The following is a 24380-nucleotide window of genomic DNA, read 5'->3' as shown; positions in this document are numbered from 1 at the left end:
CCAAAGATGTACCAGTTGGTAAGTTAATTGGTCATTGTAAATTGTACTCTGATTAGACTTAGGTTAAATCAGGATGGTGCGGCTGAAAGTACCAGAAGGGTATATTCTGCACTGTATTTTAATAAATAAATAAGTAAATTCTCAGGTTTGTCTATGGTTTTGCTTTTTGCTGTCTCAATAGTGTCTTTCAGTCCTGTTTAACCTTCAGGAACATTTGTACATTCTAGTGCTTTAAAGCCACATTTAATCATTCACCAATTTCAGTTGGACTATCAGCTAACAGGATTGCAAACTCTGGATCTTCCTCCTTAACTCTAACTGCCTCTGTGAACTTCTTTTGCAATTTCTTTGAATTATTTCTGCTGAAGTGACTCAATTTAAAAAAAAAATGATAACTTGCCTGTGAAGTATTTTGGTGATATTGATGGTTCATTTTATCAGATTTCAGTTCCAAATGGTAGTTCAGATTATTGCAACACATTTTGTACTGCCTTTATTTTCCAATATTACTCTCATCTGATGAACCGCATCATAACTCGTTACCTTGGCATGGTCCACACGAACTGAAAGCTCTTTCGATGCAAAGCCGCCAAATATCAGACTGTGTGTGGCCCCGATTCTTGCACAGGCCAACATTGTGTACATTGCCTGGGGAATCATCGGCATATAAATGACAACTCGATCCCCCTTCTTTACTCCATGCTTGACCAGCACACCAGCCAACCTGGAAACCTACATGGTCCCAAAAGAAATAAAATGTTAACAACCGACAATTACTGCCAGAATGAAATAAAATATACATTGCTGCAGAAATAACATTTTTTTAAAAATTCAAACAATGGAAATTCAAGCAAATTGCCATCTAACAAATAAGTATGTCAAGGAACAGGCCAATTCATTTGGTAACCATATTCAAACACATCAAGCCTAGACAATCTTAACCTAATTCCTTTGAAGAGTGAAGTACAATCTATGTTTGAAATCAGGATAATGTAAATCCACAGCCAAGTTACATCACAGAGGCTCCAGTGCAGGTTTTCCCAGATTTTTTTTATGCCTTGGACCCTAGGCTGGGAACCCTGTGGTGCATCAAAGCTTTAATTAATTCAGATCATCAAATATTTGCTACTGAACTAAAGATTGTCCAGCCCCAAATTACTTGCTTGGTAATTCTAGCAGAACAATTGCATAATTTGCCAATCTTTTAATTAATTTCAGGTTTAAGATTTTATTCACCTGCACAGATGCTGCCTGACCAAGTGAGCTCCTCTGACATTTTGTGTTACCAACATCTGCAGAATCTATTTTTAAAAGCTTTGACGCTTTAAACAACCAGCACTACCAGGAGTAGTTAATGTGAATTGGTTAAGTATAGTTAAGTGGGGAAGAAAAGAAAGATATATTGATTGAACTAAATGATGCAAGGATAAAGGTTGTGGATGATAATCAAAAGAAGCTCATGCAGACTGCAAATACTAGCATTAATAACATTGGCTAATTAGCCTGTTAATGTGCAATTAACCTATTTGAATTGCAATACTCTACAAATGGTAGCAGCCTCAATACACAAAGTATTGGACTGGGAGGTGAAGACAAGGAGAGGCTTTTAATCCCGAAAAACAGAAGAGATGATTCAGGTGGAATCCTACTTTGATTCCTCCTGCACTTAATTTAATGAAGTTGTGCAGGCAGCAGGATAACAGTCCACTCACTAAAGCTATTCCATTCATTCTGAAATGCATAAGGCTCCATCTTACATTTTAATAGCTCTCCTAGATTTAACTGCAACTAACCAGTTTTTTCTATCCATAAGAATGCCACAAAGTTAAAGTGAAAAGTGCTAATTCCACAAATTACAGTGCCAATAAAAAGTATTCACCCCTCCCCCCTTGGAAGTTTTCCTGCTTTATTGTTTGACAACATTGAATCACAGTGGATTTATTTGGCTTTTTGACACTGATCAACAGAAAAGGGCTTTTTTGTGTCTAAGTGGTAACAGATCTCTACAAAGTGATCTAAATGAATTACAAATATTAAAGCAAAATAATTGATTGCAACAGTATTTGCTAAATAAGTCAATATTTAGTAGATGCACCTTTGACATATTACAGCCTTGAGACTGTGTTGATAGCTCTCTGTCAGCTTTGCACATCTGGACACTGCAATTTTTCCCTATTCTTCATTACAAAAGTGCTCAAGCTCTGTCAGACTGCATGAGGATCGTGAGTGAGCAGCCCTTTCCAGCCATAAATTCTTAATTGGATTGAGGTCTGGAATCTGACTTGGCTACTCCACATTAACTTTGTTGTTTTTAAGACATTCCTTTGTGGATTTGGCTTTATGCTTGGGGTCATTATCTTACTGGAAAACAAATTTTCTTCCAAGTCGCAGTTGGCTTCCAGACTGCATCAGCTTCTCCTGCAGGATTTCCCTGTATTTTGCTGTATTCATTTTACCTTCTACCTTCACAACCTTTCCAGGGCCTGCTGCAGTGAAGCATCCCCACAGCACGATGTAGCTACCACTACCACCATGTTTCAAGGGAGAGACGGTGTGTTGTTGATGATGTGCTGTGTTTGGCTTACGCTAAACATCGCATTTAGGCTGATGGCCAAAAAGCTCAATTTTGGTTTCATCAGACCATAGAACCTTCTTCCAGCTGATTTCAGAGTCTCCCACATGTCTTCTGGCAAACTCTAGCTAAGATTTTATGTGAGTTTTTCCCCCCAACAGTGGCTTCTCTTTGCCACTCTCCCATTAAGCTGCAACTGGAGAAGTACCAGGCCAACAGTTATTGTATGCGCAGCCTCTCCCATCTCAGCCACTGAAGCTTGTAACTTCTCCAGAGTTGTCACAAGTCTCTTGGTGGCCTCCCTGACCAGTCCCCTTCTTGCGCAGTCACTCAGTTTTTGAGGACAGACTGCTCTAAGCAGATTTACAGCTGTGCCATACTCTTTCCATCTCTTAACAGTACTCCAAGGGATATTCAGTGACTTGGAAATTTTCTTTCATCTACCTACCATCTTGTACTTTTCAATAACCCTTTTGCAGAATTGCTTGGAGTGTTCTTTTGTCTTCATGGTGTAGCTTTTGCCAGGATTCTGACTCACCAGCAGCTGAACCTTCCAGATACTGGTATACTTTTACTATATTCAACTGAAACACCTTGGCTACACACAGATGTCCAAAACCAGACTTCCGCTTAACTCATTATGTGACTTCTAAAACCAATTGGCTGCACCAGTGATGATTTGGTGTGTCACATTAAAGAGTGTAAATACTGATGCAATCAATTATTTTGTGTTTTATATTTGTAATTATTTTAGATCACTTTGTGGAGATTGTTTCCACTTTGACATAAAAGACCTTTTCTCTGTTAATCAGTGTCAAAAAGACCAAATTAAATCCATTGTGATTCAATGTTGTAAAACAATAAAACATGAAAACTTCTAAGGGAGGTGAACACTTTTTATAGGCATTGTACGTTCCTATTTAGTACTGCCCCTCCAACATTTTTGATCCAACAAGATTCACAGATAGCCACTACATCTCACCTGCCATTCACATACCTACTGCTTCTGGCAAAAGATTATTCCAATCACAAACTTAAAGTATGTTCCCACAGATGATTTTGGTCGCATTCTTGCACTGCCTGTTATGCCACTGGCATTTAGAGCAGCAGTGAAGGTCCTCCATCTCTGGGGGGTATTCAGGGCTTCCTTCATCATGTCAGTAGCTTCCCCTTGGTTTTCACTCCTGTCAGTCATGCAAGTCCCAGGTGGAGACTCAGGAATACCGTCACACTCAGATGTAGAAGGATTCTTCATTGCTGTTTCCATATCAATTTTGTTTTACCAGTCAGGGATGTTAGCCCTGAGCTGAAGCCCTGAACCTGGAGAACCCGAGGACCCCTCTTCGTCTGACCTCCACCCTTTTGACATGTTTGGCATGGGTGACCCTACCAAGAGCCAAAGTGCAAAGCCCTGACCCCACCAACATTGAGGCTGGTCTCCAGATTATCGAGGCACACAAGCCTCCAAACCCAATGGCAAGGTTGTGGCCCTCTTGGGGGACAGATTATTTACCCTGTTATCTGTATCTTCCCTATGGTCAGGCCCTTCTGCTTAATCATTTAACCACTCTCTAGTCATCACCTAACCACCATCTCCTACTTCCGCAATTAGAATTCTCTTCCCACCACTTTGTCACTGGTATGACTCCCCTTCTCCAAGCACTATCACTCACAACACCATCAACACCCCATCTACTCTCATCACAGATTGGCAGTCTCATCCAACAAGCGGTCAGCCTATTCCTGATTAATCAGGAATATAAAACTGCAAATTAGTGATATTCAGCCGTTAAAAGAATCGCAGAACCTTGTTTTCCTGATCTCAAATCAGCCATTTGACTTTGCTCTGACCCATTCCCAAAGGTTAATGATCTATAAATTTAGAGCAATATTGACCCACACTTTATCGCACAGGTTTTCTGTCTTTCACCTTGAATATGTTCACAAATGCAAGTACAGATGGTAAATTAGTATATCCAAATCAAATATGATTACCGATTTTACTCAATACTGAAGCCACACAGTCATACTCACTCCAAGCTACATTGCTACAAAATGGCTGCTGCTGTTTAAATTGGAAGCTGAGATTCAAAGCAGATTTTTGTCAAAATGGCTGGTGTAGCATGCCAAAGATTGCACAGGCAAGGAAAAAGTGAGAAGTTGCTGCCGATTATTCTTAGTGCAGCTTCTCTAAGCCCTTGCGGGCAGTGTGAAACCTTCATCAACAGCTGGGAAAAGTTAGAAAATCAAAACCAACAGTGATATCTCACACAAGCACAATTTATCTCTCACCCTGAGCTTGGGAGGGGAGCTGGATCAGGATTGAAATGTAAAATTACAATTTCACAACTTCACCCAATACACTCATTTCTTTATTCCATCGTTCACAAACTGACATAGCTCTAAAAGTGGGTATTATTTTGTTGAATAATTAAAAGTCTTTTCCTTCTTTTACTGTAATTACTGCATGTAATTACTTCTCTGAACATGACCAAGATTTCATTTCCCCTGAAGTTCATTTAGTAAAGGCAAACTTCCAGCCTTTTGGTAATTACTTCTACAATAAGGAATTTGAAACAATGTGTGTACGATATTCATCATGTTTAATAAGGATGGAAAATACACAATAGCCCAATAGCTAAAGGTCAATCAGACCTTGGGTGTCAGCATCAGCAGCTTTTCCACCAAATCCCCATGTTAGAAAGTGCACACATTATACCAAAACAACCTTTTCTACAGTGTAGAATGTGAAAAGGATAAACCATTTCCTGCAGGATAATTTACAAACTACTTCAGGGATAATTACGTCTGCTGTACCCTGAGCCTATCTATACTGTATTTAGTTTTGGTCACGTTGCCAGAGGAAAAATGGGGCAGCATGATAGCATAGTGGTTCGCACAATGTTTTACAGTACCGGCGACCTGGGTTCAATTCCCACCACAGCCTGTAAGGAGTTTATATGTTCTCCCCATGACTGTGTGGGTTTCCTCCAAAAATGTACTTGTTGGTAGGTTAACAGGTCATTGTAAACTGTCCCATAATTAGGCTATGGTTAAATTGGAGTTTGCCAGGCAGTGAAGCCTATTCCGTGCTGTATCTCAGTAATAAATTAATGAACAGCATTAAGCTGGAAAGAGAACAGAGGAGATCTATGAGAATGTTGTCGAGACTCAAGTAGCCTAGCTTATGGAGAGAGGTTGGGTAGGCTGGGGCTTTATTCAGTCTTTTAATAACCCAATGAGAGACCCCATCTTGAAAAATATGTTTTTGATTCTACCAATCAATATCAGACATCTCCAAAGGTCACATACTAAACAGATCTGTTATTAGTAGCCATATTTCCTTTACTCAAATGTCCATCCATAAACCTATCAACTTTCAAAGTATATTTGTTATCAGAGTACATACATGTCACTGTATACAACCCTGAGATTCATTTACTTGCGGAAATATTCATAAAATCCAGGAAACACGATAAACAAAATCCATTAAAGACCATACCCAACAGGACAAACAAACAACTGATGTGCAAAAGACAACAAACTGCAAATACAAAAAGCAAGGAAAATAAATAATAATAATAATAATAAATAAATAACAAATATTGAGAACAAGAGTTGAAGAGTTCTTGGGAAGTGAGTCCATATGTTGTGAGAACAGATCAGTGATGGGGCAAGTGAACTTATCCCCAATGGTACAGGGGCCTGATGGCTGAGGAGCAGTACCTGCTCCTGAACCTGGTGTATGAGTTCAGAGGCTCCTGTACCTTCTTCCTGACGTCAGCAGTGAAAAGAGAGCATTCCTGCATAAGTTGATTGCTTTAAGAACAAGCCTATGACCTTTTTTTTGCACCTGGCAGTAACTCCGTGATCAATGTATTTGGAGCCAGCAGCTCAATTAGTTTCATTATTTGTATCTGTTGTATTCTCTTTTTCTATGTGCAGAGTGATCCAGAGCTCCCACCTGCAATGGATAGTCCTAGAAAAAACTATCAACCTTAGCACCGTGCAGGAACAGAAGGACCTTGCGGTTCATGCCCATAGATTCCTCAAAATTTCCACACAAATTCCTCAGGTGGTTAAGGTGGTGTCTTCCTATTAGGCAGAGGAATTGAATTCAAGAGCCGTGAGGTAATATTGTAGCTCCATAAAACTCTGCTTAGATGACACTTAAGAGTATTGCACTGTGGGTTTCCTATACGAAGGATGTGGAAGCTTTAGAGAGGGTGCACAGGCGATTTATAAGGATGCTGCCTAGATTAGACAGTACAGTCAGTGTGCTGGGCAGGAAGGTCAACTAAAGAAAAGTACTAGACTGTTAATTATTTGGCAAGTGATCCAATGAGTCCTCAGAGGATACCAAGAAGGAAAGAGATAGAGATAAGCACAAGGAAAGGCGCAGTCCTTGTCCTCATCACAAGGAAGTTAAGGACATATGCACACAACGTCCACCCCATAATAACCTAGCAAATTTGATTCTCTTTACAGGGGATAGAGGCAATCAAGACTGCATGAGAATAACACGGCAAAAATGCTGACAGGTTGTGCAGGAATTTGCAAAATAATATCCCGGGTTGATGAGATGAAGGGACACAGGCCCACTACTGTTGGACAAATCACACGTGATGATGCATCAGCTTACTTGAGCAAAACAGGACAGCTGGTTGAGTGATGCTGCAACGACAATCTCCTGTGCAGGGTCAGTAAAACTAAAGTGCTGATGGTTGAGTTCAGGAAGGGGAACAAGTGTGAACATACACCACTCTACGCTGGGGGGCTGGCGGTGGAGAGAGTCGGCAGCCTATATTTGAAACTAATTCAAATGAAGACATGGGAGCCTGGGAATGCGGGTCTAATTTCGTGTTTAAGTGAGGCGTGCACGTATCACGTAATAACGTATGCAATTCACGTATTTATACATATAACCTGTATGAATTAGTTAAGCAAACAAGAATGCTTAATCAAACTATATCTATATCCACACACACACACACACACACAATTACTCAAATATTACTGAAATATTAAATACACAACAGGTAGGTAGCTTTAAGTTCCTGGACATTAACACATTCTGTCTCGCTTGGTGGCTCAATAATATCAGTGCTGGACTCCGGAGCGAAGGTTCCCGAGTTCGAATCCAAGCTGGGTTGAGCGTTGAGCTAGCAACTCGGCCTCGTGAAAACAAGAACAGGTTGCTACGGAAACACTGTCATGACGGTGCCCCGATAACTCCACTGCCGAGTTCAGGGCTACTCTTCTCCTTCTTCTTTAATACATTGGGTGACTGTCCAGGGCCCAGGACATTGACGCAATCACAAAGGAAGCACACCAGTACCTTCACTTTCTTAGGAGGTTGAGGAGGTCTAGCTTGTCACCGAATACTTTAACAAACTTCTACTGATGTACTGGTGAAAGTATCCTGATGTGATACAGCAATTCAAATACACAGGAACGTAAGAAACTCCAGGGAATAGTGGATTTGGCCTAGTACATCGCAGGCACATCTCTGCCCGCCATCAGTAATGTACAGGAACAGCTTCAGGATGACAATATTCCTCATCAAAGATCCTCACAATGTGGGCCATGCCATCTTCTCACAGGAGGTTAAGAAGCCTTAACCCACACTAGCAGGTTCAAGAATAGATACCTCCTTTCAACTATATGATTCTTGCACCAACTGGCACAACACTAATCACTACAGTTTAGTAACAGTATAAACAGTTGGATAAAACTAATTTTATTTTTGTAACACATAAAAAAAGCTGGAGGAACTCAGCTGGCCAGGTAGTTCTGCTGAGGGTCTCCACCCAAAACGTCAACTGTACTCTTTTCCAAAGATGCCGCCTGGCCTGCTGAGTTTCTCCAGCATTTTTTTTTTTTGCACGTTGCTCAGCAGGTCAAGTGGCATCCAAGGAAATGAAAACAGCAGACGTTTCAGGCCGAGATTCTTCATTCGCTCCTGATGAAGAGTCTCATCCCTAAACAGCGACTGCTTTCATTTCCATAGAAGCTGCCTGACCTGCTGAGTTCCTCCAGCATTTTGAGTGTATTACGTAGGACTTCCAGTATCCCTTGTGTTTTTGGTTTAGGTTTTTGTTCTAAGTGTGGTTGAATTGTATGTAATTTATGATTTTCTTGTGAATGCTGCCATATGCCTGTGATGTTGCTGCAAGTAAATTTTACAGTGCACCTGTGCATACATTTACTTGTGTACATGAGAGTAAATTGAACATTTACTTTTAAAGGGAAAGAGAGGGAAAAAGGGAGCAAACCTGCTGGTTTAAGAGGGCGCCACTGAAAGCATGCAACTGGTAGTTCAAAAAGCAAGAAATTCAACTGAGGACATTACTAATAACACCTTTTCTGAAGTAACTCTAGTAAATTATCACTACGAACAATGAAGAGGCGAGCGAAGGTGAGGTAAGTTTGAGGGATGAGCCCTGCTGATATGTCGCAGAGACGACACGGATGGAGTGAAACATTCGGAGAGGAGAGGTCGAGGCAGAGCGAGTTTGATACCCGTCCAACTGGCCCGGGTGCGAGGTTGGAAAGCTCTGGGTGTCAGGCTGATTTGGAGAGATCGAGAGTGGCTTGGGGCTGGGTGATGAAATCTGAGTGCAGAGTGAGTTGCGGGTTGGTGTGTTTCTAGGCCTTTCACTGCAGCGGTGCCTGGTCTAGTGCAAGGTACAATATGCGGCTTGGACAATTTAAACAATGTACTGGAAAGACAGGGCATTAGGATCAGAAGAAAGAGCCAATTTCACTCATTCTCCCGCGATGTTCACTCCTCTCTCCATGGCGCAGAGCCTATGAAGACCGTTCCAGCTGCTGTGCTGCATGCTCACTAATGTAATGGACTGATACCGAGGCTTGGGCTTGCTCATGGCCTTCTCCAGGGTTCAGTATGTTGTTGTCCACCTCTAGTGTTTGCATGATTTGTGTTCCCCCCCCCCCACCCTCCCTCCCACTTTCTCTGCTCATCAGGTGTTAGTCTTTATTTTTTTTAAATTTCTTTTGGGTTTAATGCTTTGTGGCTGCCCGTAAGCAAACAAATCTCAAGACTTAAGACAAATCTAATTTGTACAATCTTAGATAATAAATACAGTCGGCCCTCCACGGATTCAACCAACCGCGGATCAGGAAAACCCGGAAATTCTGTCTCCAGCACTCGATGTTTGAGCATTGTTCGCCTCGCGTCTCGTTCGGTCGCTACTTTGTTTCTGTGAAAAAATGGCTCCTAAAAAGCAATTAAGTGGTCAAAGCAATTCCTCAAAGGCTAAGAGGGAGAGTAAAGTGCTATCTCTCGCCGAAAAAGTAGAAATCTTAGATCTTTTGAAAAGTGGCGTGTCACTTGCCGAAGTGGTCCTCGGCCTTCACCCTGCACAGATCCTGACTTGAGTATTATTGAGCCTCTTCCAAAGTGTCCTTACTCCCTAAACAAGACAGTGTAACAACTATTCACATAGCATTTCCATTGCTTTAGGTATTATAAGTACTGTAATCTAGAGATGATTTTAAGTATTACTCATTGTTTGAGCATTGTTCATCTCACGTCTCGCTCGTTCGCTACTTGTGTTGTGAGCGAGAGGAAGGAGTTTAAGGCTAGTAAGGGATGGCTGTCTAGCTATGTAAAGTGCTGCAGCCTCAAGAACTTAAAGATCACAGGAGAATCAGGATCGGTTGATGCCAAGGTGGCATCAGCGTTCCCAGGAGAGCTACGATGGTTGTGTATGTACTGAACATCTACAGACCTTTTTCTTGCCATTATTCCAGTATAATACTATTTACATAGCATTTACATTGTATTAGATATTATAAGTAATCTAGAGATGATTACGGGAGGATGTGCATAGGTTATATGCAATTGCTACGCCATTTTATATAAGGGACTTGAGCATCTGTGTTTTTTGGTATCCGCGGGAGGTCCTGGAACTAATGCCCCACAGATAAGGAGGGCCAACTGTATACTTTGAAATTCTACAAAATCCCTTGAAAATATAGAAAGATAAATTATTGCCTCATCTCCAGTGACGCTCAATATACATGTGTAGTGGACTAAAGATATAAAAGTTAAATTGACCAACTTATAGTTTTAAGATCCAGTTGTGCATATTCAGAAACAAAAGCAAGATTACCGTAAGATCTTGTATTTCCCTGTGTATTTGGAAATATAAGTTTCTGATACTAGTTCAAAAGGCAGATTGAATTCTGAGAGTTTTGTTAGAACAATATGTTGCCCCAGAGTTTGTTGTATCACCTCAGTGTAAATTATTCTCACTGAGGGATGCAAACCTTTCTTCAGGCAAGCAATATCCAAGTAACTTGACAGATTAACTTGCAAAATAAAAGAATTTCTGACGGAGGTGTGGTTGATGTGACTTGTGTGGATTTCCTTTTCCTGGTAAGCTGCCACAAGATGGAATAAAATGGTGATAACAGATGGGGGGGAAAATATCTTAACATCAGGAAACAGAGAACGGTAGTAAACGGCTGCTTCCTTGACCAGAGGAAGGAGTACAGTGCAAGCTGGCATCAAGACCTGTGTTTGTTTTTACTTATATACAAATGATTTGGACTTGTGCAGAGCATAACATTAACATAAAGCTGACAAGCATCGACACCTTCTCAAGGGCAGCTAAGGATGGGCGATAAATGCTGGCGATGCCCACGTCCTGTAAATGATTAAATAAAATAAGCAGAGTTCATAGTGAATAAGTGTGATCCAGGATATAGAGGTGTGGAATGGGACTCACTACATTTTGGTAGAAGAAATAAGAAAATGCCGTCTAATTATGCCAGCTGGCATAATTCTAAACACGTTGCATGCACAGAGCTCTGGCTGTAAGATACATACAGTCAGCGAAAGAGGAAGAGTGCATAGGATCCAGAGGCAACCAAGGCACAGGATACGAGAGTAGGATGTCACGAGGAATCTTTATAAATACCGGCTGGCCACCACTGGTGTACTGTGTCCAGTTCTGGCTGCCGCACTTCAGGTAAGTTAGAGAAATGACAGAAGGGATTTACTGAACGGTTCCAGGGTCGAGGGGCTCTGTGCTTGTGGAAAATGGGATGAGATGAGAATGTGAGAAGATTTGGAAATGACAGCTTTTGTATCAGTCCTTCCCATCCTCCTCCTTTCCACTCTTTATCCAGTACATTGACAACTGTACTGTGCCACTCTGTGCACCCAACCTGGGTCCACAGACCAATCAGTCAACGGTCTGGGCCCATGGCGTAAAGAAGTGCTCTAAAATGCCATCATTTTTGCTGACAAGGACCATCCTACTCTCACTCTCACACAATCCATGACTAACTCTATTAAGTTGGCAACACATTATGACTTTCTAACAACACACTCAAAATGCTGGTGGAACGCAGCAGGCCAGGCAGCATCTACAGGGAGAAGCACTGTCGACGTTTTGAGCCTGGCGACTAGTCCTGACAAAGGGTCTCGGCCCGAAACGTCGACAGTGCTTCTCCCTATAGATGTTGCCTGGCCTGCTGCGTTCCACCAGCATTTTGAGTGTGTTGCTTGAATTTCCAGCATCTGCAGATTTCCTCATGATGACTTTCTAACTATTTCTCAAATTCTGATATGGTCAGATATATCCCTTTCCATACCCCCGATTAGAAATCCCTCTCTTCATTCTTCCTGTCAGAATGCAGCACTTTGATTGGCCTCATTTTTTTGATGTTGTACAAGAGCTCTGGTAAAAACAGAAGTCAATGAGCTCCAAGGGAGGGCGGCATGGATAGCACAACACTTTACCGTTCAGGTGACCCAGGTTCAATTCCTGCTGCTGCCTGCCACAGCCCAAAGTCAAACCAGTTGTAAGGAAAAGTGCCTTGTATTTAGGCTAGGATTCAATTGGGGGAAATCGCTGGGCAGTGTGGATCAAAGAGCCAGAAGGGCCTATTCCACACTGCATCCAAATAAAATGCTGGCCACACTGGAGTAATCGTAACACAAAGGAAGATAGTTCAGGTCTTTAGAGGTAAAATATCCCCCATTCAAGCTATCACCATAGTTGCAGAGTCATAAAGTCATAGCGTACTACAGCACAGAAACGGGCACCGTGGCCCATCTAATCCATGCCGAACTATTAACCTGCCTCGTCCCATTGACCTGCACCAAGACCATAATCCACCATACCCTGCCGTCAATTACTCTTAAGTTTTGAAATTGAACACACAGTCTGAGTGAAGAAGTTTATGTTCTGTTTAAACCTTTCACCCTTAACCAATGACCTCTAGTTCTAGTCTCACCCAACCTCAATGGATAAAGCCTGTTTACATTTACACTGTCTATACATACTACCTTTATTAAATCTCCCCTCATTTTCCTATGCTCTAGGGGATAAAGTCCGAACCTATTCAAACTTTCCCTATAATTCAGGTCCTCAAGTCCCAACAGCATTCTCTTAAGTTTGCTCTGCACTTTTTCAATCTTACTGCTATCTTTCCCATAGGTAGGTGACCAGAACTGCACACAATACTCCAAATTAGGCCTCACTAATGTCTTAAATAACTTCAACCTAACATCCCAACTCCTGTACTCAATACTTTGATTTATGAAGGTCAATGAAGGTTTTGAGAGGCTGGTGTTGAAACATATCAGTTCCTGTCAGAATGGTGACTTAGATCCGCTCTAATTCACCTACGAAAGCAACAGAAGATGCTATCTTGTTGGCTCTTCACACAACCCTGAAACATCTGGACAGCAAAGATACATACGTACATCAGGATGCTCTTCATCGCTTACAGCTCAGCATTTAATACCATCGTCCCCTCAAAACTAATCAGTAAACACCAAGACCTGTGCCTTCTGCAATTGCATCCTGCATTGCCTTACTTGCAGGCCCCAGTCAGTTTGCATTGGCTAACTCCTCAATCTCCACCAGTACAGGAGCTCAGCAGGAATGTGTACTTAGCCCCCTGCCTTACTCACTTTACACTGTGTGGCTAAGCACAGCTCCAACACCATATACACGTTTGCTGATGACACCACAGTTGTGGGCTGTATCAAAGGTGGAGATGAGTCAGCGTACAGGAGGCTGACTGAAAACTTGGCTCATAACATCCTCTCACTCAATGTCATTAAGACCAAGGAACTGATTGTAGGCCAGGAGAGGGAAACCAGAGGTCCATGAGCCATTGGAGGATCAGGGGTGCAGAGGGGCAGTCACTTTAAATTCCAGGGTGTCACCATCTCAGAGGGCATGCCCTGAACCCATCATATGAATAATATTGCAAAAAAAAAAAAGCACAACAGTGCTTCCACTTCCTCAGGAGTCTGCAGAGCTTTGGCATGTCATCGAAAACCTTGGCAAACTTCTTTAGATGTGTTCTGGCCGGCTGCATTCCAGCCTGGTATGGGAACACCAATGCCTTTGAGAGGGAAATCCTATAGAAGGGTAGTGGATAGGGCCCAGTACATCACAGGTGAAACCCTCCCAACCATTGAGCGCATCTACATGAAACATTGCTGTAGAAAAGCAGCATCCATTATCCTCACCACCCAGGCCATGCTCTTTTCTCACTGCTGCCATCAGGTGGAAGGTACAAGAGCCTCACGATTCACACCACCGGGTTTAAGAACAGTTACTACCCCTCAACCATCAGGCTCTTGTACAAAAGAGCATAGCAATACTCACTTTAAGGACTCTGATATTTTATTATATTGATGGATGAAATAATATTATTTCATGCTCGTTATTTATTGCTATTTATTTATATCTGTATTTGCATAGTATGTTTACAGTTCATAGTTCCTGATGTTTATAGTTTACAGTTACTTCTATAGATTTGCTAATTATGCCTGCAGCAAAACAACCTCATGGTTGTACCTGGTTACTTGTATGTACTCTGATAATAAATTTTACTTTGAACAATGTGCCAAAAATTTTCTTTACAATCCTAGCTACCTGTGACGCCACCTTCAAGGAAGTACAGAACTGTACTCCCAGATCCCTCTGTGCTACCACACACCTCAGTACTCTACCGTGCAAATCCTCCCAATGTGCAACACCTCAAACTTGTCTGCGTTAAATTCCACCTGCAATCTTTCAGCCTATTTTTCCAGCTGGCCTGGATCCTGCTGCAAGTTTTGATCCTATTTAGTCCACGCCAACATGATCTCCTGCCTCGTCCCATCTACCTGCATCCATTTCCACAGCCCTCCACGTCCCTCTCATCTATGTACTATATCTATCCCAACTTCTCTTAAATGTTGCACTTGAACTCATATCTACCGCCACAGCTGGCAGCTCATTCTACACTCACACTAACCTCCCAGTAAAGAAGTTTTCCTTCAAGCTCCGTTTAAATATTTTCCTTTCACCCTAAACCTACGATCTTTAATTCCAGTCTCACCCATCCCAAGAGGAAAGAGACTGCATGCATTTGCCCTAGCTATACCCCATAATTTTGTACACCTCAATTAAACCTCTCGTCATTCTTTCGCACTTCAGGGAATAAAGTCCTAGACGATTCAACATTTCCCTATAACTCAGGTCCTCAAATCCTGGCAACGTTCTTGTAAATTTTCTCTGGAGTCCTTCAATCTTATTGATAACTTTTCTGCAGGGAAATGACCAAAACTGCCCACAATACTCCAAATTCAGCCACACCAATTTCAACATAGCATCCCAACTCTAATACTCAGAACATCGACCTAGGCCCAGCTATCCATTCTCTTAGCAAATGGACTAAGCCAACCCCATCTAAAGCATGGCCTCAGGAACGTTCAGGCATCACCAAGTCAAATTCACACCACTGAAGTACCAGTCAATAAGTTTCTCCATAAAGACAATCTAACCAGCTCTTTCAGTGATATTACCAGCAACTTCCCGAGGTTCACCATTTACTAGACACACAAATAGATCAACCTCAAAAATACCACAGCTGCAAGAGATTAGATATTTGATAGTATAAAACTTACCACCTCACATTCCAAACCATTTCCACATTTAACAAGGGTGTGATGGAAAGCTTCAAATTTCTTGGTGACATCATCTCTGGAGATCCATCCTGGGACCGAGATACTGATGCAATTATGAAGAAAGCATGCCAGCAGGTATATTTCATTCAGAACTTTATGATATTTAGTATGTCACCAAAGACACTAGCACATTTCCACAGCTTTCCACATTTAATACATGGAAAGTATTCTGACTAGCTGCATCAACGTCTGGTATGGAAGGAAGACTGCACAGGATCGGGAAAAGCTGCTACTGTAAACTCACCTAGCTCCATCTAAGCATTACCCTCCCCACATTTGAGGGCATCTTCAATAAGTGATGCCTCAAGAACACAGCATTCATCATATGGACCCTTACCTTCCAACACATGCCTTCTTTCCATTACTACTATCAGGGGAAGCACAGGAGCTTGAAAACACACACTCAATGTTTTAGGAACAGTTTCTTCTCCTCCATCATCATACTTCTGAATGGACCATGAACCCATGAACACAACCTCACTGTTTTTGCTCTCTTCTTCCACAACTTTTTTATATTTCTTACTGTAACTTGTAGTAATTTTTTATGCATTATACTGTACTCCTGCTGCAAAAATAACAAATTTCACGACACAGTTCATTGATACTCAGCCTGATTTGGAGTCTGATTTTGAGTCCTCTCTACGTGCAACATGAAATACTCTCAAAAAGTTCTTCGTGATCCAGGTCAAAGCCACTTACTTCATTGGCACCCCCCTCAGTTCATCCTCTTCAACACTGGCACACAACTGTCTACGAGCTTCAGAGTCCCGGGCCAAGGACTGGAAACCCAGAGGTGAGCGGTCCTGCGGTTGGAGACTGTTCTGTGTGTGCATTGATTATGTGGGTGGCCGTTCGGGTGGAAAGGGGTCTGTTTTGCTGTTGTTGCTGCTGCTGCTTCTGTTATTCTGCTGACCATTATGGGTCTGGTATGCTGGCGCCAGAATGTGCGACAACACTTACGGACTACTCCCAGCATGTCGTCAGGTGTGTTGGTTGTTTATGCCAACAACGCACTTCACTGTACGTTTTGATGCACACATAATGAATAAATCTGAATTTTTAAACCGACAGTTGCTTCACCATCTACAAAATGTGCTGCCTAGGATACTATCCCACACCAACTCCCAAACCTGTGATTGCTTTTAGCAAGCCAACATTTGAGAAAACCACCACCTGCAGGTTTTCCACCAAGATGCATACCGTTCTGAAATTGAAACAGCACCGTACCTTTCTGGGTTCAAATGCCAGAACTCCCTACACAATACCTCAGTGATTTAACAGAGTGATTCAATCCCACTTTCTCAAGGACAGTTTCAGCAATAAACCATACCCTATCAATACTCAGATCACAAAAAAAAGACAGAAAACCTTGAGACATAAATCAGATAGTTTTATTATCAAAGGATTATCTGATTTGGTAACTATTTAGCTTTCCAAGAATGATATAAGGCTCACAAGACTGTAATTATTAATTAACCCATATTTCAATAAGACATTAAAGTTCACTTGTGCAATTGTATTTTTAGTTAAAAATTAACAAGTATGAAATGTACAAGCTGATCCTCACTTGGGAAAGAGTGGTTTGCATAGGAAAACTGAGTTTGTTCCCACAAAATCTTTCTGGTAGATACAAATCACTATTGGGTTATAATAAATTATAATAGTGTTAAATGAGAAACAGTTATTGCAACACAAAGCTTGAAAGTGCAATAAAGCATTAGGAAGATACTGATCAATTTCTAATGATTTAAAACAGATAGTGGAGTAAGTAGACACATGGAAGATAAAAACCAGTGCAGGAATACATAGAATCAGAAATTCTGGTGAAAAGAATTAACAAAGAGACAACTACGTGAAAGATATACTGCCTGCAGGAACAGCAAAACTTTGCCATATAATCTATGTAGACAAAATTCGCAGATACCAGTCAAAACATAGAACACAGAAATTTACAGCACATTACAGGCCCTTGAGCCCACAATGGTGTGCGGACCATGTAACCTACTCTAGAGATTGCCTAGAATTTCCCTAGCGCATAGCCCTCTATTCTTCTAAGTTCCATGTACCTATCAGGTTGAAAACATTTGCAGATGCTGGAAATCCAAAGCAACACACTCAAAATTCTGGAGGGACTCAGCAGGTCAGGCAGCATCTATGGAAAAGAGAAAACAGTTGACGTTTTGGGCCGAGACCCTTCATCAGGGCTGAGAGGCCAGAATTAGAAGGTGGGTGGAGGGGAAAGAGGCTGGCTGTAAGGTGATGTGTGAAGCCAGGTGGGTGGGAAAAGTCAAGGGCTGGAGAAGGGGGAATCTGATAGGAGAGGAGAGCAGGCCATAGCCGAATGGGCAGGAGGAGAGGACCCAAGGGGAAGTAAGAGGCAGGTGAGAAGAGGTAAGAAACTAGAGTAGGGAACAGGGGAAGAGAAGAGGGCAGGGTGAAGGAGAAAGCGATATTCATGCTATCAGGTTGGAGGGTACACAGACGAGATATACAGTGTTGTTCCTCCACCCTCAGGGTGGCCTCATCTTGACACAAGAGAAGGCATGGAATAGAACAGGGTGGTTTTACAGAATCACTATTGGCCACAACTGATATATTACCCCCAATTCAGTTGACTTCTGGACATCAAGAAAATGAAGATCCCAGATAGGATGTAGAAATGATTTAGTTGAATCATCCCAGGGTTAGTTGAGTGACTCTGAATTTACATATAATGTCACAGCTGCAATTAGAAATGCTCACAATGATTAAGAGCCTAGAAAAAGTGAATACATTGAACTGTTTCCATTGGCAGAAATAGTGCAAAGTAGCTGCTCACTAAATGCATGGTGGCAAATGGATTATATTCTCAAATAGTAGGTGATTCTTTTTAGTACAAAAAAATGAACATTTTTAAAAAGAAAAACTATCTTTTAATTATTGCATTTGTACATATTTTGAACAAGAACTAATACAAGTTCCTAGAAATGCCAGTCAGCTTGAAATAGTCCAGCTACAGTTGTACAGGGCTTTGAGAAGCACACCAAATTCCATTTTGGTCTCCTTATCTCAGGGAGAAAACAGTCTTAATGTGCAATAACGTTAAGTCAATCAATTCTTGGAATGATAAGGCAGGTCTATGACTCAGGTTTTAACGTTTGAATCTGCTTGGGTAAGTTCATTGGCTTTTATTAGTGGCACCAATAAATAATCTAATTTTGACACTACCAATAAAATTGGCGACAAGTACTTGGACAATTTAACGACACTGCAGCAGTGCTGTGAGGATAAGTGAGGGCAGGGTGTGTGTGTGGCTCAGGTAGATGTTAGTGAAGAAGGATGGACATTCAAGCAGGGAGGAAAAGCAGCCACAGCCAGCATAGATAAGGGAAATGTGCACAAGTGCTGCATTCTGAACCACACTGTTTTAATCCAGCTCAGTCCAAGACGTAATCTCATAATCTTCCACCTGGGGACCAGTTCGCAGCTCACTGGCTTGGCTCAGGGCACAACAGGCCCACACCTGACACAAGTGTTGGTAGAGTAGCTAGGACCGCTAATGAGATCTGCAGTTCCCCCCAAGCTCGTTACCTGTCAAAACTTCCATTTCAATTAAACTATCATGAACATATTACATTTATGAAAAATAAATACACTCTTAATAACAAGTTAAAGCATAAAGATTTAAATCAAAGAATAAAAATTTAAAGATTAGCTTCATTTGTTGTATGTACATTGAAACATACAATGATATTAGAAGCAATGTAAATTGCAAACATATAATCAATACAGCACAAATAATCTATACATATGCTTTAGGTCAAAACAGGTTATTAAATATCCAGCAAGATTACAGGAAATCATAGAGGAAATGAGAGAATTAAGCCAAAGAACTGGGGTATATGTGGATTGTGGTGCATATTGATATTAGTAGGGATTTGACAAGGTTCACTACAGTAGGCTCATTCAGAAAGTCAGGAAGGATAGGATCGGGGAAACCTCACTGTATCAACACAGAAATGGCTTGTCCATAGCAGGCAGGGGATAGTAGTGGAGTCATACTCACAAAACACTACAGCACAGAAACAGGCCCTTCGGCCCACCTAGTCTGTGCTGAACCATTAATCTGCTTAGTTCCATCGACCTGCACCAATACCATAGCCCTCCATACCCCTACCATCCATGTGTCTATCCAAATTTCTTTTAAATGTTGAAATCGACCCCACATCCAATTGCGCTGGCAGCTCATTCCACATTTTCACAATCCTCTGAGTAAAGAGGTGAACAAAAATTCACTTATAAATTATGACCTAGAGTTGTAGTCTCACCCAATCTCAATGGAAAAAGCCTGCTTGTATTTACCATTTCTACACCTTTATAATTTTATATACCTCTATCAAATCTCCCCTCAGCCTTCAATGTTCTTGAAAATAAAGTCCTAAATAGCTCTATCAAGCATGTACTTGCCTTGGTTACATTTTTAAGCATCTTATTAACATATTGTCGCATCTGTAAATACTGATAAAAATCTTGTTTTTCTAATAAGTGTTTTTCTAATAAGTGTTTCTCTTTAAGCATTTCAAAACCGAACAGTGTTCCTTCTTTCATTGTGTTGCAAAGAACTGTTATTCCTTTAGCTGTCCAGTCCTTATTTGGAAAAGCATATAATTCAGATAATGGTAGTAGAATAATTTCAAGCATGTATAAGGGGTTGTCAACTCTTAAAACACATTTGACTTCATACATTAAAACAAAATGGGAGAAGGAAGGAGGAATAATTATATTTGAGGAAGAATAGACAACAATATGGAGGTATCAATGGAAGTGTACCAGTTCACAGAATTGGAGGGAGTTTGGATGGAAAAACTTGATAAGATATTTTATTACACCCTCTCAGAAATCCCATTATGATAGTAACCTCCCTGTTTGCTGGAGAAATTGTGAAAATCAAAATGCAAATCATTATATTTTTTGGGACTGCCCGTTATCAAAAACTATTGGAGTGGGATACACAATGCCCTACAAGACATCTTTAAATGTGAAATACCCTTAGAGAGTAAGATCATATATTTTGGATATATACCTCAAGAATGGTTGAAAAGAGGTAAGTATTTAATGAATATTGGTGGCTGGTAAAAAGATTCTTACTAGGAATGGTTATCACAGGAGAGCTCAACTTTAAATACATGGATGGAAATTACAAAATGGAGAAGATAACAGCATCTGATAATCATATGCTAGAACAATTTGATTCATACTGGGAAAAATGGTTTAACTACATAATGCCTCATAGGCCTGATTTTAATCTCATAAATCAATGAATCTGTTGTAAAAAAAAAATCACTCCCTACTTATACATAGTTCCTTCCTTTTGCTTGTTTTTTTCTTTCCACTCTTTTCTATAAGTGTATACCTCAGATAAATACTTTGCGGAGATTTGTGATATATATGATTATATGATATATATGTACAATGTCTGAAATACATCTTATGGAAGTGTTTGTTTGATGATGACCTTCAATAAAAAAAATTTTTAAAAAATAAATTCCTAACTTTTCCCTGTAACTCAGGTCCTCAAGACCCAACAAAATCCTTGTAAATCCTCTCTGCACACTTTCAATCTCATTTACATCTTTTGTAGGTAGGTGGCCAAAACTACACACAATATTCTAAATTAGGCCTCATCAATATCTTACACAACTTCAACATAACTTTCCATCTCCTGTACTCAAAGCATTGATTTATGAAAGCCAATGTGCCAAAAGCTTTCTTTATGAGCCTACCTGCCTTTGGTGCCACTTGCAAGGAATTACGAATCTGTATTCCCCGATCCCTCTGCTCTACCACACTCCTCCACTCCTCAGTGGCCTACCATTCACTCTGTCAGACCTACCTTGGTTTGTCCTCCCATAGTGTAAACCATACACGTGTCTGCATTAAATTCCATCTGACAATTTTCAGCTCATTAAGATGGTCGTATCTTTCTTATTCCTCAGTTCTATTCATAAAGCCTCACTGGACAAGTTCTCCCAGTCTATCCTGACTGAACACTGCCATGACATTTTCACGGAATAGCAATACCACTTCATCATACTGAAAGCAACAGAACCCTGGAACATTGTGCTGCCAGTCCTGCCCCTTCTGCAAACAAGTCTCGCTAATACCTACAATGCCATAATTTCATGTGCTGATCCATGCCCTAAGCTCATCTGCCTTTCCTATAATACTCCTCGCGATGGAATATACGTAGCCCAGAACATTAGTCCCACCATGCTCAACCTTTCGATTCCTGACTTTGTAAGTAAGCTTAACATCTTTCTTCACAACCACTCAACTATCTGTTCTGACACTCTAGTTAATTCCCCTCTAGCTCAGGTGCAAACCATTGCTTTTGTACAGACCCTACCTTCCCTGGAAAAGCCCCAAAGATCCAAAACACTGAAGTCCTCACTCCTGCACCATCTCCTTAGCCAAGTGTTCAACTGTGTGATCTTCCTATTTCTGGCTTCACAAGCACAAGGGTAGCAACCCTAGAGGTCCTGTCCTTTGACTTGGTACCAAGCTCCTTGAATACACTTTGCAGGACCTCACCGCCCATCCCACCCATGTCACTGGCACCAAGGTGAACCATGACCTCTGGCTGCTCACCATCCCATTTAAAAGTCCTGTGGACTTGATCCTGTCACCCGGGAGGCAACAAATCTCGTTCTCATCCACAGAACTTCCTTTCTGCTCCCCTCAACAACAACTCCCCTGTCACTACAGCACACCTCTTCTTACCCCTTCCCTTCTGGGTCACAGATCCAGACTCACTGCCGGAAACCCACTCACTGAAGCCCCCACCCCAACACCAAACTGTGTCCCAAACAGTGTAACGTGGTCTCTAAGGAGCTGCAGCTTGGTACACTTCAGGCAGGTGTAGTTATCATGGAGACTGCAGATCTGCCGAAGATCCCACATCTCACACAAGAAACATACCACTAATTCTGGACATATTCTCAGCACCCTTGCTATGTACTAACAGAAAAAGACTTACTGGAAACTTACTTAAAGCCTGCGTCTGTGCTTGCCCAAGACTGTTCTGCCAAAGCCAGTCCACTCTAACACTGTTCCACTAACACAAAGGACGCTCCACTTACACCTCCTTGCTTTTTCTTGACTCAAACAATGACTCACTCCCAATGAGACCTGCAGCTTTCAAATGGCTCCTGCCCTGCAAGATGTCACTCTCTCACTCGCTACTTCAAAACAGTGGAAGATAGAGAGTGTTATGCTGGAGACTGACAACCAGCTGTGCTCTTGGTGATGTTCATAAATGACTTGAACGAGCAAGTGTGGAAATATGGAAACTATAAGTTTCCAGATGAAGCATATAGTCTAGAGGATTATTGTTGGTTGCAACAGGCATAGAAGGGATGCAGAACTGGCCTGAGAAGTGGCAGATTGAGTTCAACCCAGGAAAGCGTGAAGTGATTCATTTTGGAAGGACAAATTTGAAGGCAGGATACAGGGTTAATGGCAGTGCAGAGGAACCAAGGGATCTTGGTGTCCACGTGCATAGACCTCTTAAAAATTGCCACACAAGATGATAGAGTTTGTTATGAAGGTTTGTTGGTCTTCATGAGTCGCAAGATAACGTTTTAGCTCTGGGTAGCTCTTTACTGTTTCTACCCACCTGGCTTCACCAATCACCTTCTAGCTCTCCTCCTCCCACCATTTTATTCTGTCATCTACCCCCTTCCTTTCCAGTCCTTAAGCAGGGATTCAACCTGTTTCCATAGATGTGCCTGACCTGCTGAGTTCCTCCAGCATTCTGTGTGTGTTTCTTGTAGAAAAATGGAAAATATGTAGGAGAGAAGGACTTGATTGATCTTAGAGTAGGTTAAAAGCTCCGCATAACATCATGGGCCAAAGGGCCTGTACTGTTCTATCTTCTAATTTGAATCAATATAACCATGGCCCTGAACTTTACTGTTGGAGTACTGTAGATAGCATTAAAAATAACAGGCTTGTAGGAATGATCCCATTGGTGAAAAGGTACTATTTCCACTGAGATTCCTTCTCTTCTTTGATAAAGCAGGAACTGCAGTGACAACAAAAAATCTATTGAGTTTTCCCCTTCTCCTGTCATGAACAGTATAATTGTGACTATTGACACCATGTATAACCAGTGGAACAAATCTGTTACCAGACAGTTAGAACTAAACACAGGCATTTGAAAGTAACACACTTTACCCACGTAGGTGCGACCTCTCCTTTTCAATGGTCCTAAAATGAATGAGTGTGCGTCTTCAAGTTCCTATACCTCCTCCCTGATGATAGTGAGTAGATGGCAGATTCTGGTTGGTGAGGGTCTTTGATGGTGGATATTGCCTTCTTGAGGAATTGCCTTTTTAATATGTCCACAGCAAAACAGAAAAGTGTCAGAAGCTGTTGGAGATGTACATGGGATGGCACTGCAGATCGCCTGGGATTTTCATGTACAGCTTTCTTCCGAATTCACAGAGTATGGTGCCAAAAAAACAGCAGATCTGTGAGCTAAAATGCATTGTTAATGAGAGAGGTCAGAAGAGAATGACGCTCTAGTTCAAGCTGACAGTAAGACGACAATCACTCAATTAACCATGCGTTACAACATTGGAATGCAGAAAAGCATCTCTGAAAACAGAACATGTCAAAACTTGAAGCGACAGGGCTACAGCAGTAGAAGACCATAAACATACTCAGTAGCCACTTTATTAGATACAGGAGATACCCAATGTGTAATTGTTCAGTGAATTTTCCAATAACTGTAGTGTAGTTCATTCTGTATTTTTCTAGAAG

General features: G+C 41.4%; 1 protein-coding gene across 3 annotated transcripts in view; it reads right to left on the bottom strand.

The window, feature by feature from the left end:
- The window catches only part of acss3 (acyl-CoA synthetase short chain family member 3), an 89286-nt gene that overhangs the window by 48328 nt on the left and 16578 nt on the right, over positions 1-24380 (bottom strand). For 2 of the 3 annotated variants that reach the window (XM_059978397.1, XM_059978398.1), the window contains exon 3: positions 544-732. In XM_059978397.1, coding sequence (XP_059834380.1) covers positions 544-732 — 189 coding nt within the window. Of the gene's footprint in view, positions 1-543; positions 733-23792; positions 24096-24380 lie in introns of all 3 variants that reach the window. The other variant, XM_059978399.1, reaches the window with a different exon arrangement.

Source organism: Hypanus sabinus, chromosome 8 (assembly GCF_030144855.1).
Source record: "Hypanus sabinus isolate sHypSab1 chromosome 8, sHypSab1.hap1, whole genome shotgun sequence".
Classification (NCBI taxonomy): Eukaryota; Metazoa; Chordata; class Chondrichthyes; order Myliobatiformes; family Dasyatidae; genus Hypanus; species Hypanus sabinus.
The sequence above is the reverse complement of the archived record's forward strand: the minus strand, read 5'-3'. Positions and strand labels throughout refer to the sequence as shown.